Genomic DNA, 12,733 nt, shown 5'->3' with positions numbered 1-12,733 from the left:
GGGCATGAAAGATGGTGTTTCTGGACAGCTCTGTGCTTTTGCTGGAAACTGAAAGACAGACTGTCCCACACTTGGAGTTAGAGCTACCACTCTAACCCACAGCAGGCTAGGTATGTACCAGCTTAGGGTTTTGTGCTGGTGGCTGCACTGTTTTTCTCTTAAATCCAGACTTATCATTGCACTGAATCCCAGCCAGACCTTCCTCTGAACCTATGCAGTGGTTGAGCCCAGGGGGGCTTAGCGCTTGCCCCTTCCTCCCCAGAAAGAAACATTCACTTGGACCAGCGCTGGCTTTGGGCATGTTGCCAGGTTTCCTCCTGGAAACCCAAGTCTTCCTCTCCCTCCATGGATGCCTCTTGCTGATCCCTCAGCAGTGCGAGGGCAGGACTTGCACTGAGTTTTGAAGGGCCAGTATGTTCTCTGCAGATGTCGCTAATTCATGGCTAATCAACTAATTGGGCATGTGTGGCATCTGCATCTTAATCAGCAGGAGCCTTCCGGAGTTTATTAGCATTTTAATAGCCCTGAACACAGTGTGATATAAAATTACTCTTCCTTAATAGTACAGTTAGGGTAATTTCTTGGTCGCTGATGCTCTCACCTTTAAAATCCCCACAGACTTTACATTCTGCCCAGTCTAATTTTGCTACATTGTCTGAATTTCTGTAACCTTGGCCTGACTGATGTGTATGTGCACCCTGCGACCTTGAAACATCTTTTTTTCAGCACCACATCCCTACTCTTGAGCGGTCTCTTTCCATCAGGGCTGAGGCAAAGGGCCTGTTTTCAGGCTAGCAGCGGTGAGTGACTCGTGCTGGTGGTGACCTGCTGCTACTCCTGATGCCTCGTTCATGAGATCAGGGGCTGCATTGAGACGAGGCCGTGCTGGTTACACGAAAAACCCTTTCCAAGGGGACCCAAGCATGGGCTTGCAAATGTGTTTTCCCTACTTTGCTTTCGCTCTTTTACACCTGCAAGGGGCCTAGAAGACTTGAGTCCTGTGGGAGGGGAGAGGGGTTATGAAGTTTATTTTTAAGCTTATTTTTAGAGCTCTTAGGAACGTGTTGCCTGGTGTACCGGGGGGGGGGGGGGGGGTCTGAAGAGAAGGCATGCTGTGAGCTCGGATTTGCTAATAGAGCCTGATGCCAAATCATTAAGGGAGACTTGCTTCGCCTGGCCTGTTCCTTGCTTCATAAACAGCTGTTACAAGAATAAAGCAAGGACTGACCAGCGTGTGGAAAACTCCCGTGCCCTTTCCACTGATGCAAATTCCTGCGTCTGTAGGGCCATCCTCCAGCGCTCACGCCCCCAGCCAAGATGGCGGCTCCCCTCACTGCCGCGGATCGGTCCCGCGGCCCGGAGCCCTCAGATGGCCTTCTCATTGGACAGTCGCGCTGCCCATCAAGCGCGGAGGGGAGCGCTGAGTGGCTCAAGGTGTTGCGGCCCCCCAAAGCGGAACAAATGCCATAGGCTGTCGGCTGGGCCGCGCCCCGCCCCCCGTGCTCGGTCTCCTAGCAACCCGAGGAGACTCTGGCAGCGGCCGGGTGGACCGGGAGCGGCGGCGGGGGAGCGGGGCCCCGGTAGCGCCCGCGCGGCCCCGGCGACCCCCCGGTCCCGGCCTCCGCGATACCCTCCGGGGCCTCCGCGCTCCAGGCCCGGCTCCCTGCCCCCCTCCCCGGGCCTGACCCCCCCACGATACCCCCGGCCCAGCCCCCCTCGGCCCTGACACCCCCAAGACACCTCCCGGGCCTCTGTGCCCCTGACCCCAAGCCCCTGTGACGCTCCCGGGCCTCTGCACCCCGGGGTCCTTGGGCCCCGACACCCCTGGGTCCTGACCCGCTGAGATGGACCCTGGCCCGTCACATCCTTGGGCCCTGACACTCTCCCCGCTCCTCCCCGCCAAGATACACCCTGGTCATCTCTCCCCCCAGGCCTTGGGCCCCCACACGGGGGATCCCTGCTTGCACCCAGGACCCCTGGCTCCCCACACCTGCAGCCCACATGCAGGGGATTCCCCCCCAAAGCTCCCTGACTCTCCCCTTGACCCATGCCCGGGGGATCCCTGCGATCCCCCAGCACTCTGATGCCCTCAGACCTACATCCAGGAGACCCTTCACTCCCTGTCACCCTCCCGTATGCAGCTGTCCTCTGCCCCCTCTGTCCCGTCCCCTCGCCCTTGTCTATGCCAGCGCAGCCCCTCCAGGCAGGGATTTGCTCTTGCACTTCCTTCCTCCAGCAGCGCCAGGCCTGAAGGGATGAAGGAGCATGTTTCCCACCAGGAAACCGGCCCTTCCCTCTGAGGTGGCCCCAGAGACCTGCAAGTCCCCTCCATGCACCTCTAAAGATCGCAGAGCTGCAATCGGTGATCTCCACTTGTTACTTAGAAAGAGCTGGGAGCTTTCTCCCAATCATCCTTCAAAGCAGGGAATTTATTACTTTTCTTCCTTTCCCATGAGTGTTCTAGTACACTTGGATGTTTAACAACATCTCTGGGATAGAGACCAGTTCTGATGCAAAACCCCAATGTCCTGACTGTGTGCCTAGACTTAGTGACAACTCCAGAGTAATCTGAAACTCCCGCATTTTCCCAAATAATGTTGTTTCTCTAATGCTCTCATCAAACTTTCCTTTAGAGATAAAATCTGAGGAAGAAGAATTTGCCACAGAAGCAGTAGAAGGACCTTAATGTACTTTGACTGAGTCATTCTCTGTGGTCTTAACCCTGTGAGAAGATTTTGTGTCCCTTCTAGACTTTGAAACACTCAGCTCAGAAGTATTTAACTGATGCCATGGCAACAGGGAATCCAGCTGTGCTCCAAGAATCATCTCAGGACATGAAGCAAAGAAACAAGCCCTTGATAAAAGGCATTCAGACTCCAAAGAAGGAAGTGATCAGGTTAGATGCCATAAGGATGTTAGATCCAAGTCGGTCAAAACTTGATACTCATGAAACCCAAAGAATCCTATCTGTGTTGGATGAGACGATTGTCAAGCTGGAACTGAGCAGTTTGATCCCTCGTATTATTGACTCTCTGGATAGGTTTGCTGATATGCTGGGACCTGAGATCACAAATGACCTGATGGAGCACCAAAAGCTTTCAAGCAAAATGGAGCACCTACTTTCCAGCTTTCAGGAACAGGATACCTCAAGAGCTGAGGAACAGAGGGACTGTCTTTGCTTGCTAGAGCAACATCTGAAAAGTTCTGTTAGAAATATTCTGAGACTCTTGCTGGCCAACCCTTCGCTTTGTCAGGCTCTGAAATACGAAGTCTGTGCAAGACAGTTATCAGCTGAAGCGTTTATCAAAGCCTTTAGGGAGTTCAGGAATTTCATGCATGAGAGACTCCTGACTAGTCCCTTAGAAGAGAAAGAAAAGATTCAGTTCATGGAAAACATCTCCCTCCGGATTAAGAAAAACACTGAAACACTCACAGCTTTAAAGGCAGAACTGGCAGCAACAATCCAGTCTCGAGATGAAAAGGTATGATATTGTGGGAATATGTTTTCTGACAAAGGATCAATGAAGCAAAATTTTGATAAACTAAAAAATAATCCTTTTCTTGCAGATCCTACATAGGAAGTGATGATTTGGAAACCAAATCCTAAATTAAAAGATACTTACTTCATTGCAAAATATAATTTAAAAGGTTTATTTCATGCTTGATTTTTAAACTTAAATTTCACATGTTTTTATCCTGTTCTCACTGGCAGCTTAAATCACATTGGAAATCACCGAGTCTAAAAAGGAGCTGTAGAACAGGCACAAATTGCTGCAATAGTATTTTGGCAGGGCCACAATGTAAACTGCCAATGGGAGGCTCTATTCACTGCCGATGAAATGGTGGGAAGTCATTCCAAGGAGAGATTGTTCTGATTAAAATGCATTTTTAATATCTACTCTGCCTTCACGCTTGCTTAAAACCAACATTTCTATGACTTCCAACTCTGTAATACTAGCAGCCTTAGAACATGTATGCTTAATGCCTGATAATATGATTTCTTCTTTTCTGCACTGAAGGCAACAGAGGTACAGATAAACTAATGGACATGCCCAGGATCTTTCTGTGAGCCAGAATTTGAGAATGAATTTGAGCCCTGAACTCCTGACAAGCAATTCCTTGTTTTATATGTATTCTTTTCTTTCTCCTTTTGGCAAAAGAGGTCAGAGGAGCAAGTTCTGTCATATGCTGACTGTACTGAATGGTACTAATGGAAAGAAGGGCCTGCTTTCCCAATTCCCTCCACTCCTATGAGATCTGTGAATTGAGACACTTGAGATTTTTATGTGCAATTTGGCAGCTTGTCCAGTGCATAATAAATAAACCTGTTTTATCTCAGCTAGTCCCAGCTGAGTATTTCTTTTGCAGGCAGCCCACTGAGCTGAGTCCCCAGGACTGTCCCTCTGAGCCTGATGCAAAGCTTGATGAAGCCATTGGGCTACGTCCAGTGGCTCTGACTTTGGATCTTGTTCAGATGGGTCGGCACCTGTGGAAGTTTCCTCAAATTACAGTGCCAGTGGGTCTCAGTATGGCTCATTCAATCTCTGACCTTATTCACAGGTTCACAGAGGAAGAGTGAGAGGTTTCCAAAGCATCTTGTGTTAACCTAACTGTTCCCTATGCCAGCAGTGGAAATCTTGTGATTATTACAAATGGTTAGATCAGAGTTCTGTCCAAATGCAGGTCTCCGTTGCTACCAGAGCAGAAGTGTCTACTCTTACATCACCTCAATCTCTGCAAACGTGTAATTTCTCCTGCCCAAAATGCCTCACCTTACCCTCCATTTCTTGATGGTATTTCTTTGTCTTGTGTTCTGGGTCTAGATTCACAGGAAGGACAATCTGATCAAAGATCTCAAAAACTCTTTGCAAGATGTGGCCAACAACTACAAGATCAGTGTCCTGCAGATTATGCAGGAAGGGGAAAACCAGCAAAAAGAGGAGCTGCGAGCTTCTCAGGCCAGGTGTGCTAGGCTACAGGAGGACATTCAGCAGCTAAGAGCAAAACTCTGTATGCTTGTACTGGAGCATCGAGAATCAGAACTGGTTCTCAGAAAGGTAATGTGGAAGGAGAGCTTAAGTATAGGAAGTTTAAACCTTGCTGAACTGCTGTCAGGTCTGGCTGCTGTCTGCTTCTACTAGTTACTTGGCTCCTGCTAGTTCCTGGCAGGATGCGTATGCTGTTTGTCAGAATATACCTGCTGTCTCCTAATGCTCTGCTGATTTCAGTGGAAAGCAACCCTGCAGCGACACCAAGGAGGTAGCGTGCTCACAAGTCTTCCTTTTCTCCCTGTCTGCTCACTTAGCTCTAAGAACACCTCTCCGCTCTGTTGCGACGCTGCACGCTGGACAGGCTGTGCTCCACTCAGAATTCAGGGCAGCAAGGCTACTGCAAAGTAGGCAAGGCATATGTTAAGAAACAAGGGAGCTGGCATGGAGTAAACAGCGCAAACATAATATTGGCTGCATATAAAGCCATTTTTTATAGTTTATTGTTTGTAGTATCCAGGACTGAATGCAGCTGGTCTTGGAAGCTAAGCAATTCCCAGTCTGTCTGGTGCTTTGCTAAGAGACACAATCCAAGGAGTCACGGTTGAATCAAATGAGAGGGAAGTGTGATTTATCACAGTGCTGAGCAGATATAAAAGGAGGAAATAAGAGCAGCAGACAAGAGGCTCAAGCCTCTGTATCAACTGTCCTGAGCAGAGCATCTTGGTGACTTTGGGCAGTGAGAATCTGGAGCTAGAAAAAGACAGAGCAATTTTTCCCCTCATTTTACCCCATATGGTGTTTGCTCCAAACAAACCCTGAACTCCTGTGGGCAGGAGGGCACACACCAGTAATGGTGCATCTTTCACTCTCGCATTGAACTATGCAGCCCTGGTAGGACAAAGGGGCAGTGGGGCCAGGCAGTGACAAAGGGTCAAATGCAAGTTAGAGCTGCAGTACAAAATCCAAGCAACCCATTTACACCTCCATTAGTAGAGTGGCTTTACCAGCCAGTTTCTTCTGAGGCTTCAGGTCATTGCTGTACTTGTGATGAGCTGCTCAGCTCAGTCTAGTCCTCAGGCAGAAAGAGAGAGAGATTTACTGACCACAGAAGTCTCCTTTCCCCTTCCTCAGCACGTGCTCTAGCCTTGGGTGGCTCAAGACTGTACTTTTGGTGTAAATAGCTAGGAAGTGCCAGGTCTGTCTTCCTGATGGCCTGGAAGCCCTTGGGGCATCCTGAGCCAGTGTCACACAGGAAATCGTGTGGCTCATGCGATGGGCTCTAGCTGATCTTCCTCTTGGTGATTCCATTGAGTGTGAATACAGCAGCTGGGGGTAAACTGGCCTTACCTAGTCATACTGCAGGGTCACGCCGCTGTTAAACTGTTTTGCAGCTAGAAAACTCTCTTCATTTTAAGAAGCTCCATCTGTTGAGTATTTTCTGTCCAGCTTTCATGTTTAGCAGCTCCCTACTGCTTCAGTTTGAGGGTGGTTTCCCCAGTTTGTTGATGACTTACCTTATTCCATCAGTTGTGTTCATTTCCTACCACAGAGCACACCTTTCAAATGTGTCTCAGTACTCAGCCCTCACCCAGCCCCATGCTGTAAACCAAATATGGCCCTTTTGGCCTCAGGGAACAGAGGCAGAACCCAAGAGAATCCCCAAACCAGGGGCAAAATCTGTCAGCTGGAGGTGGTGTGCCAGAAGGAGGAGGTGTTACACTGAAGTGGAGTGATGCTGGGGTTCAAAGCCACACTGTTTTCTAACTCAGGCTACTTTCTGTCAGGCTTCAGGTGCCTGCAAGTAACATATCCTGTTGTTTGTTTCAGAAGAAGTGCAAAGCAGAGATGGAAATTGAGAAGTGGATCCAGAAATATGATGCGGACATGGGGGAAAAACAGGTATCCTCTATAAGGTATTGGCTTTTCCATGAGGTGATACGTCCAGGTAGATCACTGTCCAAATGGATGTGTGGATCATACACAGGAGGATATGGAAGTGAGGGACAATCTACCACCCAGAAGAAATATGGGCTTTGGAAGGAAATATTCCTTTGTCCTACCTATGTGTTCAGGAGTTCTCTGCTGTTTTTACTTTAGGGAAAGTTACACCTGTTGTTAAATCCCACAGTATTTGGAGGCTGATGGGTTACTTCCAGTCTGTCAGACATGTCCACTTGCTGTTAGAGAACAGGGCTTTCACTTTTGCCTCAATCCTTAATCTTACTGGTCCTATTCAGTGTCCAAATCATGCTCCTGTTTTTCCAGGCCCACTTGAGAGAGACCTGTAGACTTAACAGCCTGCAAACCACTGTCTTGGTATCCAAATTACCCGTAACAAGCTGAGAATCATGTCAGCACCCCTTAACCTCTCCTTTGAGAAGGCCCTAGATGCTTTCATTTTCCTACCCTTTTTATGGAGCTGGATGAAAGCTGCTGGATTGCAAAGCAAAATGTGGGGAGGGGCCTAAAAGCTTACTGCTAATTGTGAGAAAGAATCCCCACCTTGTCCTGTTTTTAACAATGTCAGATTATTTTGATTTCCTATCTGCTGAATGTTTGGAGCCCTGTGTTCCTCTAACCCTTCTCCTCCACGTGGCTTACTCTAACGCATTAGGAAAGGAATAAACTGCTGAGCCTGTGGTTGCACCATCAAAACTACCTGTCCTTAGCTCTTCGCATGCTGACATGGCCTGGCTCTTCTCATGCACCCAACAGTAAACAGCATGTTAGGTGGGCTTCAGTGCCATTCTGATATAACCTGCTTCTCAGCAAAGCTGTTAGCTTGGGCTCAGCTTTGTCCTACCTGCAGTGATGTGGCTTTTTGCTCAGAGTATATGCAGGGCAGGCTCTGACTTGCATGCGTACTACCTAGTCAGAGTACCCAGCTGAGGGTGGATGTGGTTTGCAATGTGGAGAATTAGGAGAGTATTTTCAAAGGAGCTTGAAGATACTAAGACCTGGCATCTCTTGAAATTCCCTGGGCACTGGGCACACATTTCCTATTTAGTCCCTTTGAAAAGGCTCCGCTCAGCTGCCAGTTGTGGTTCTCCCTGGATTCGAGATGGGTAAAAAGATCCTTAACTAGGGATATACAGGGAGGAGCTGTTGAATGCTCTTAAAATTGTTGTAGCTGGTATCTACTCTCTTGCTAGGCTGAGTATGAGGAGCTTTATGCTCTCTACTCCAAGGAGAAGGCCCAGGTGTCCCTGCTGCAGGAGAAACATGCAGTGCTTATCCAGGAGTATTCCCAGATCGAGGAGGAGCGCAGGATACGTCAGAAGAAGAAGGAACGGGATTTGGAGGAGTTGACCACCATGACCCTTGCTGCCACCCGCATCCAGGCCTTCTGGAGGGGATACTTGGTCCGGTCGCTCTTCAAGTTGAAAAGGAAGAAGAAGAAGAAGAAGGGAAAGGGCAAGAACCCCAACAAATAAGCACAAAATCTATTCTCTCTCCTCCATTCTTTCTTCCTGGCAGAGCTGCTGGCTCCTCTGGCTCTTCCAGATAAAAACATTAGCTGAGATAGCCTTTGCACTCAGGCCCAAGCTTTCTAGGGCTGGGGTTCTCATAGTCAGAGTATTTCAAAGAAGTGGCATAAAGACACGTCTCAGCATTTTAGGTTTAGCTCTGTTGCCATTGAAAGGAGGAGGATGTCTCCTGATGAAGGGACGGGACCAACCAGGAATGGAGTGCAGATTCCTGACTTTTCTCCCTAGCTTTAGTCCCCATGCCCAAATTGTGTTTATGTGTCAGGGCCCAATTCTGTTGTTACTGAAGGTGGCAATAAAATCATTTATGGGGGCAAGATGAAGCCCTGTGCCTGACTTGGTTTCTCCTCATGTGGATTTGAGAGACAATTTCCCTTTGTACAGGAGGAAGCTGCAGGACTTCATTGCTTTTCAGAGAGCGAGGTGAGAGACCTCCTGCCCAGGCATCATCCCTGGCAGTTTGCAGCTGATGGCAGGGGCCATCTGAGGGGTGGGATGTGGCAGAGTCCAACTTGTGCTCTGCTTCCAGTGTTGTTTCATTTTTTTGGGAAACTAGGCTGTTATATGTTACTGTAAAGGCCAGTATGGCCTGGGCACCTCCTCTCACATATTCTTTGCATTAAACAAGGCTGGTAGTCAGCAGCATTTTGGAGCCAGATGGCCAGTGATGCCTCTTTGTTCCCTGACTTCAGTGGCTCCTCACTGCAGCCTCTCTTCCCAGAAGAGGGCAGTGATGCTGGCTGCAAAGCCCAAATAGCCAGCAGGCCTGAGCCCTTGTCTGCCTCTCATCTCTGTCCATAAAGGGGTACTTAAAGCAAAAAGACTGAGATGCTCTTTCCTGCCTAATGTAAATCAAGGTGGGGAGGGGTCCATTTTGCTAAGGGCAGAGTCTTTGGAGATGTTAGCTGTGTTCAAGGCCTGAGTGCACAGTGAGGGGAAGATCTCACAGCAGCACCCATTGTCTTTCATCGTCCATTTGGTTATAAGCACGGGGTCAGCGTGATATCTGCTTACATGCTCAATAGAAATCACAGGATTTTTGCCATCCTATGTCCAGTCATGGGCAGGGTCTGATCCCAAGTGTGTGCTGAAATCACTGAGGCAGTTCTCGCTCTGCCACAGGAAGCCATCCACTGTGGGGACATCCCACTGCCAGCAGGACATTGGTTGTCCCTCATCACTCACCTCGCTCTCCCTCCTCCTTTCTTCAGCAAAGGATGTGACAGGCTGGATCAGGTGAGATTCCTCTCTCCTCGGACAGAGGAGGGTTTTTTTTTTCCCTTGTTGGCAGCCACAGGAGATTTCAAGGTCCATGGAGATTTTGTCATTAGGATGTCAGTACCCATGTGAGAAGGTTGGGGGGGGTGTATTTACATCAAGAGAGATATTTCATTTCCAGGGAGGCTTGGGTTTACAAATGCCCACAGCTTTTGAGTTCCTAGCAAAAGAAGATCTGGACATGCTTTTAGATAAGCCCTCAACAGAGGACATCAGGGTGTTGCAGGGGCTGTTGGATGCTCTGATTGATGCCTTTCTGTCTTAGGGTTGTCTGAAACCTATCAGTTGCCTCCAGGTGTTGGAGCCTATCTGGAGAGGCATTCAGCTGAGTGACAGATCAGGAACACCCTCTGCTACAAGCATGCCAGCCTTCAGAGTCCATATCAAACCATTTCCAGACATAGGACTTGCCCTTATGATCTGTTTCAAAGTGTGCTAGAGCCAGAGATGCTGGAGCTTGTGGCTGAAGGGCTCTCGAGGGCATCTCCTTAGAATGGGAAGAAATGCTTGACAGGTTTGTGGGGGCAGAGGAAGGGCTCCAAAGCAGTGGAGAGAGTTTGGCTACATCTGTCTTCATCCAGGGACCTGCCCAGCCCAGATCCTCAGGCTGGGAGTCGCACAGGGACAGACTGCAATAGGATGGAGTGTGACTTTTCAATCTTTGTCAAGCAACAAGGAGAGGAAGGCACATACTGACTAAAGCGGCACTGGGCAGCAGCGAGAATCCTAACAGGCGGCAGGGGCATTTGCAGGAACCAAATTCTTGCTTCTTGCTCTGGATCATCTTCTGAGGTTAAACCTCACTCCAGATCCTCTCAAATGCTGCTTGGGGCCCGCTGAGCTGTTGAATGGACTCCTGATCATTTGGACTGAAGAGAGCAAGGTAGATAGAGTGGAGGTTTCTGTATTCTTCCCAAGCTGTTGGCCATAGGAACATGCACATTGGCTTTACTAGCCCAATGGGCTGTCTGGGACTGGGTCTCTGATTTTGAAGACAATTCGGGAACATGGGTCTCACTGATGCCTAAGGTACTTCCAGAAATAAGGAAGAAGCATCATGAGAAAAGGGAAGAAATGAATCTGAGATTCCCAGGTATTGGAGGTTCTCCAGCCACTTTGAAGAAGGGAAAAACAGCAGTACTCAACATACATTGAGACAGCAAGTTGGGGCAAAGCCTAGCAAGAGCCAGCCCTCTCAGCCTAGACCATATCCACCTGCCCCCTGCATTCACTGGAGCTGTTTCCAAGGCCAGTGTCAGGACTGGGGAGTTCTTTCACCTGTACCTTGGTCCATTGCTGCTCATCATGTGGCTAGCCCCAATCCCGCATCTCCCTGCTCTGCCTCAAACTGGCCACCCAGCACTGGTGGCAGTTGTTCATGAGACCTTTATTCAGTGGCTGCAGCCAGCTCTCTGGGACCCTGTGAGTGCTGTGGGGTTCCTTGGGGGCCTTGTGTCACCCCAGCAGCTCCGCTTGCAGCGCAGCCTCCTTGCTGTGTTGTGAGTCCATGGCCATGCTGTCATACAAGACCTCTGCTTGCAGGGCCGCCGACTGGGAAAAGAAAAAGGAGAGAAGCTGCAGTGATTCTGGCCCAGCTGGCGGGGCTCAGCATGGTGACTTGCTGGCCTTCACTCTCCTGGATTTATTCATTTTTTTAGGGTGCTCTCAGGTGCGTAGGCATTGGATGCCACAGCCTCTGTTTTCCATTTCATCCCAGCCACAGATGGGCTCCACACCAAGGGCCTCCAGGGGCTGGTCTTACCCACCTGGGAGGGTCGAAGCCCGGCACTGCTGAGTGAGCCCTTGCAGGGCTGCCAAACAACGGCTCATGGGCGCAGGATGTCCAGGTCTCGACCCTGTAGCTGCTTCGGCTCTTGCACTGCAGGTGAGGAGTTGGGCTGCCCGAGATGCCCCTTTCCAGGGACGTGTTCATGGCCAGCAGCACTGTGGGGTCTGTGTCACAGCTTTCAAGACCAGAGACAGCCCAGTAAGGACTCTCAGGCAGATCTCCTGGTTTGGGGGACGTGTGCTGGCAGGGCTGCACATGAGTGCGCAGCCCGAGGCCTGCAGCGCGCACATGCAGGTGAATCAGCGAGCCATAATGAGACTGCAGGCGATTAGGGGGATGAGAGTGGATCAGAGAGATCAGAGAAAGGAGATCCCCTGGGGCTGGGAGGGGGGGCAACTAAGGAGGCCTTCCTGGGCTCTGGGACACTTGACAGGGGAGCATCTGTCAAAGGTCCCTGTGGCAACAGCTTTCTTGCTGTTTTTCATTCTTCCCCAGGTTATCCACTTTGTGGGGAGATGTTGTTTTAAGAGGGGGAGTCAGAGTAATGATACAATCACCTTTGGCTGGTGGACTGCCCATGGTCCTCAGGCCACTGGTTGGGGAGCTAGCTAGGAGTTTCTGTATTGCAGAAGACCTGGAGCTTCTCCCAGAGCTCAGCCAAAGCACCTGCTGCTTGGTCTCCTTTGGAGCGCATGGCACTCAGCACTTCCGAAAAGGAGGTCTCAGGCTGGGATGAGGTTGATCCTTGTTCCTTGGCTGTAGCCTTGGGGCAGGGTGAGGGTAACTGTAGCCGACAGCCGGCTCACATGGCAGAGCTCAGGTTCCAGGGGGGGCAGCGGCTACTGTTACAAGTAGTGTTACAAGACTATTTATTTTTTCTTGGCTCACCTAAAGTTTCTTCTTGCCTCTCTTGTTACCACTAGAAACAAAATCTTCAGATATGCGAGGTCACAGGCCTGATGGGTCATTAGCAGTGCTCAGGGTGGGCATGCAAGAGCAGGGCGAGCATATGGAGCTGGGCTTGCTGTGTCTGCAGATGACAGGCTAAGGGGCCAGCTGTGCCCTCACGCTGGGTATGGGCCCTTATCAGCCTTTCCCCACAAGTCTGTTGAATTGCATCTTGAATGCATTTATTTTTGCAGTATCCCAAACACCTTCAGCACTTGGTGCCATGGCTCAGTTACACA

The 12,733-nt window shown here is 49.8% G+C and overlaps 1 protein-coding gene across 4 annotated transcripts; it reads left to right on the top strand.

Annotated features, from left to right (window-relative positions):
• The first annotated feature begins 1,502 nt into the window (after positions 1-1,502).
• On the top strand, positions 1,503-8,815 carry IQCD (IQ motif containing D). 4 transcript variants are annotated; one of them, XM_026108111.2, is made up of 4 exons: positions 1,503-3,482; positions 4,824-5,057; positions 6,822-6,890; positions 8,144-8,815. In XM_026108111.2, the coding sequence occupies exons 1-4, from the start codon at positions 2,790-2,792 to the stop codon at positions 8,423-8,425; spliced, it is 1,278 nt and encodes a 425-aa protein (XP_025963896.2). In that variant the 5' UTR covers positions 1,503-2,789; the 3' UTR covers positions 8,426-8,815. The 4 variants fall into 4 exon arrangements, with proteins under 4 accessions (XP_025963896.2, XP_025963895.2, XP_025963897.1 ...); XM_026108110.2 differs by having other exon boundaries at positions 6,819-6,890; XM_026108112.2 differs by having other exon boundaries at positions 6,819-6,904.
• The last annotated feature ends 3,918 nt before the right edge of the window (positions 8,816-12,733 follow it).

This window comes from Dromaius novaehollandiae, chromosome 17 (genome assembly GCF_036370855.1).
Source record: "Dromaius novaehollandiae isolate bDroNov1 chromosome 17, bDroNov1.hap1, whole genome shotgun sequence".
NCBI classification, from domain to species: domain Eukaryota; kingdom Metazoa; phylum Chordata; class Aves; order Casuariiformes; family Dromaiidae; genus Dromaius; species Dromaius novaehollandiae.
This window is presented reverse-complemented; position numbering and strand designations above follow the sequence as displayed.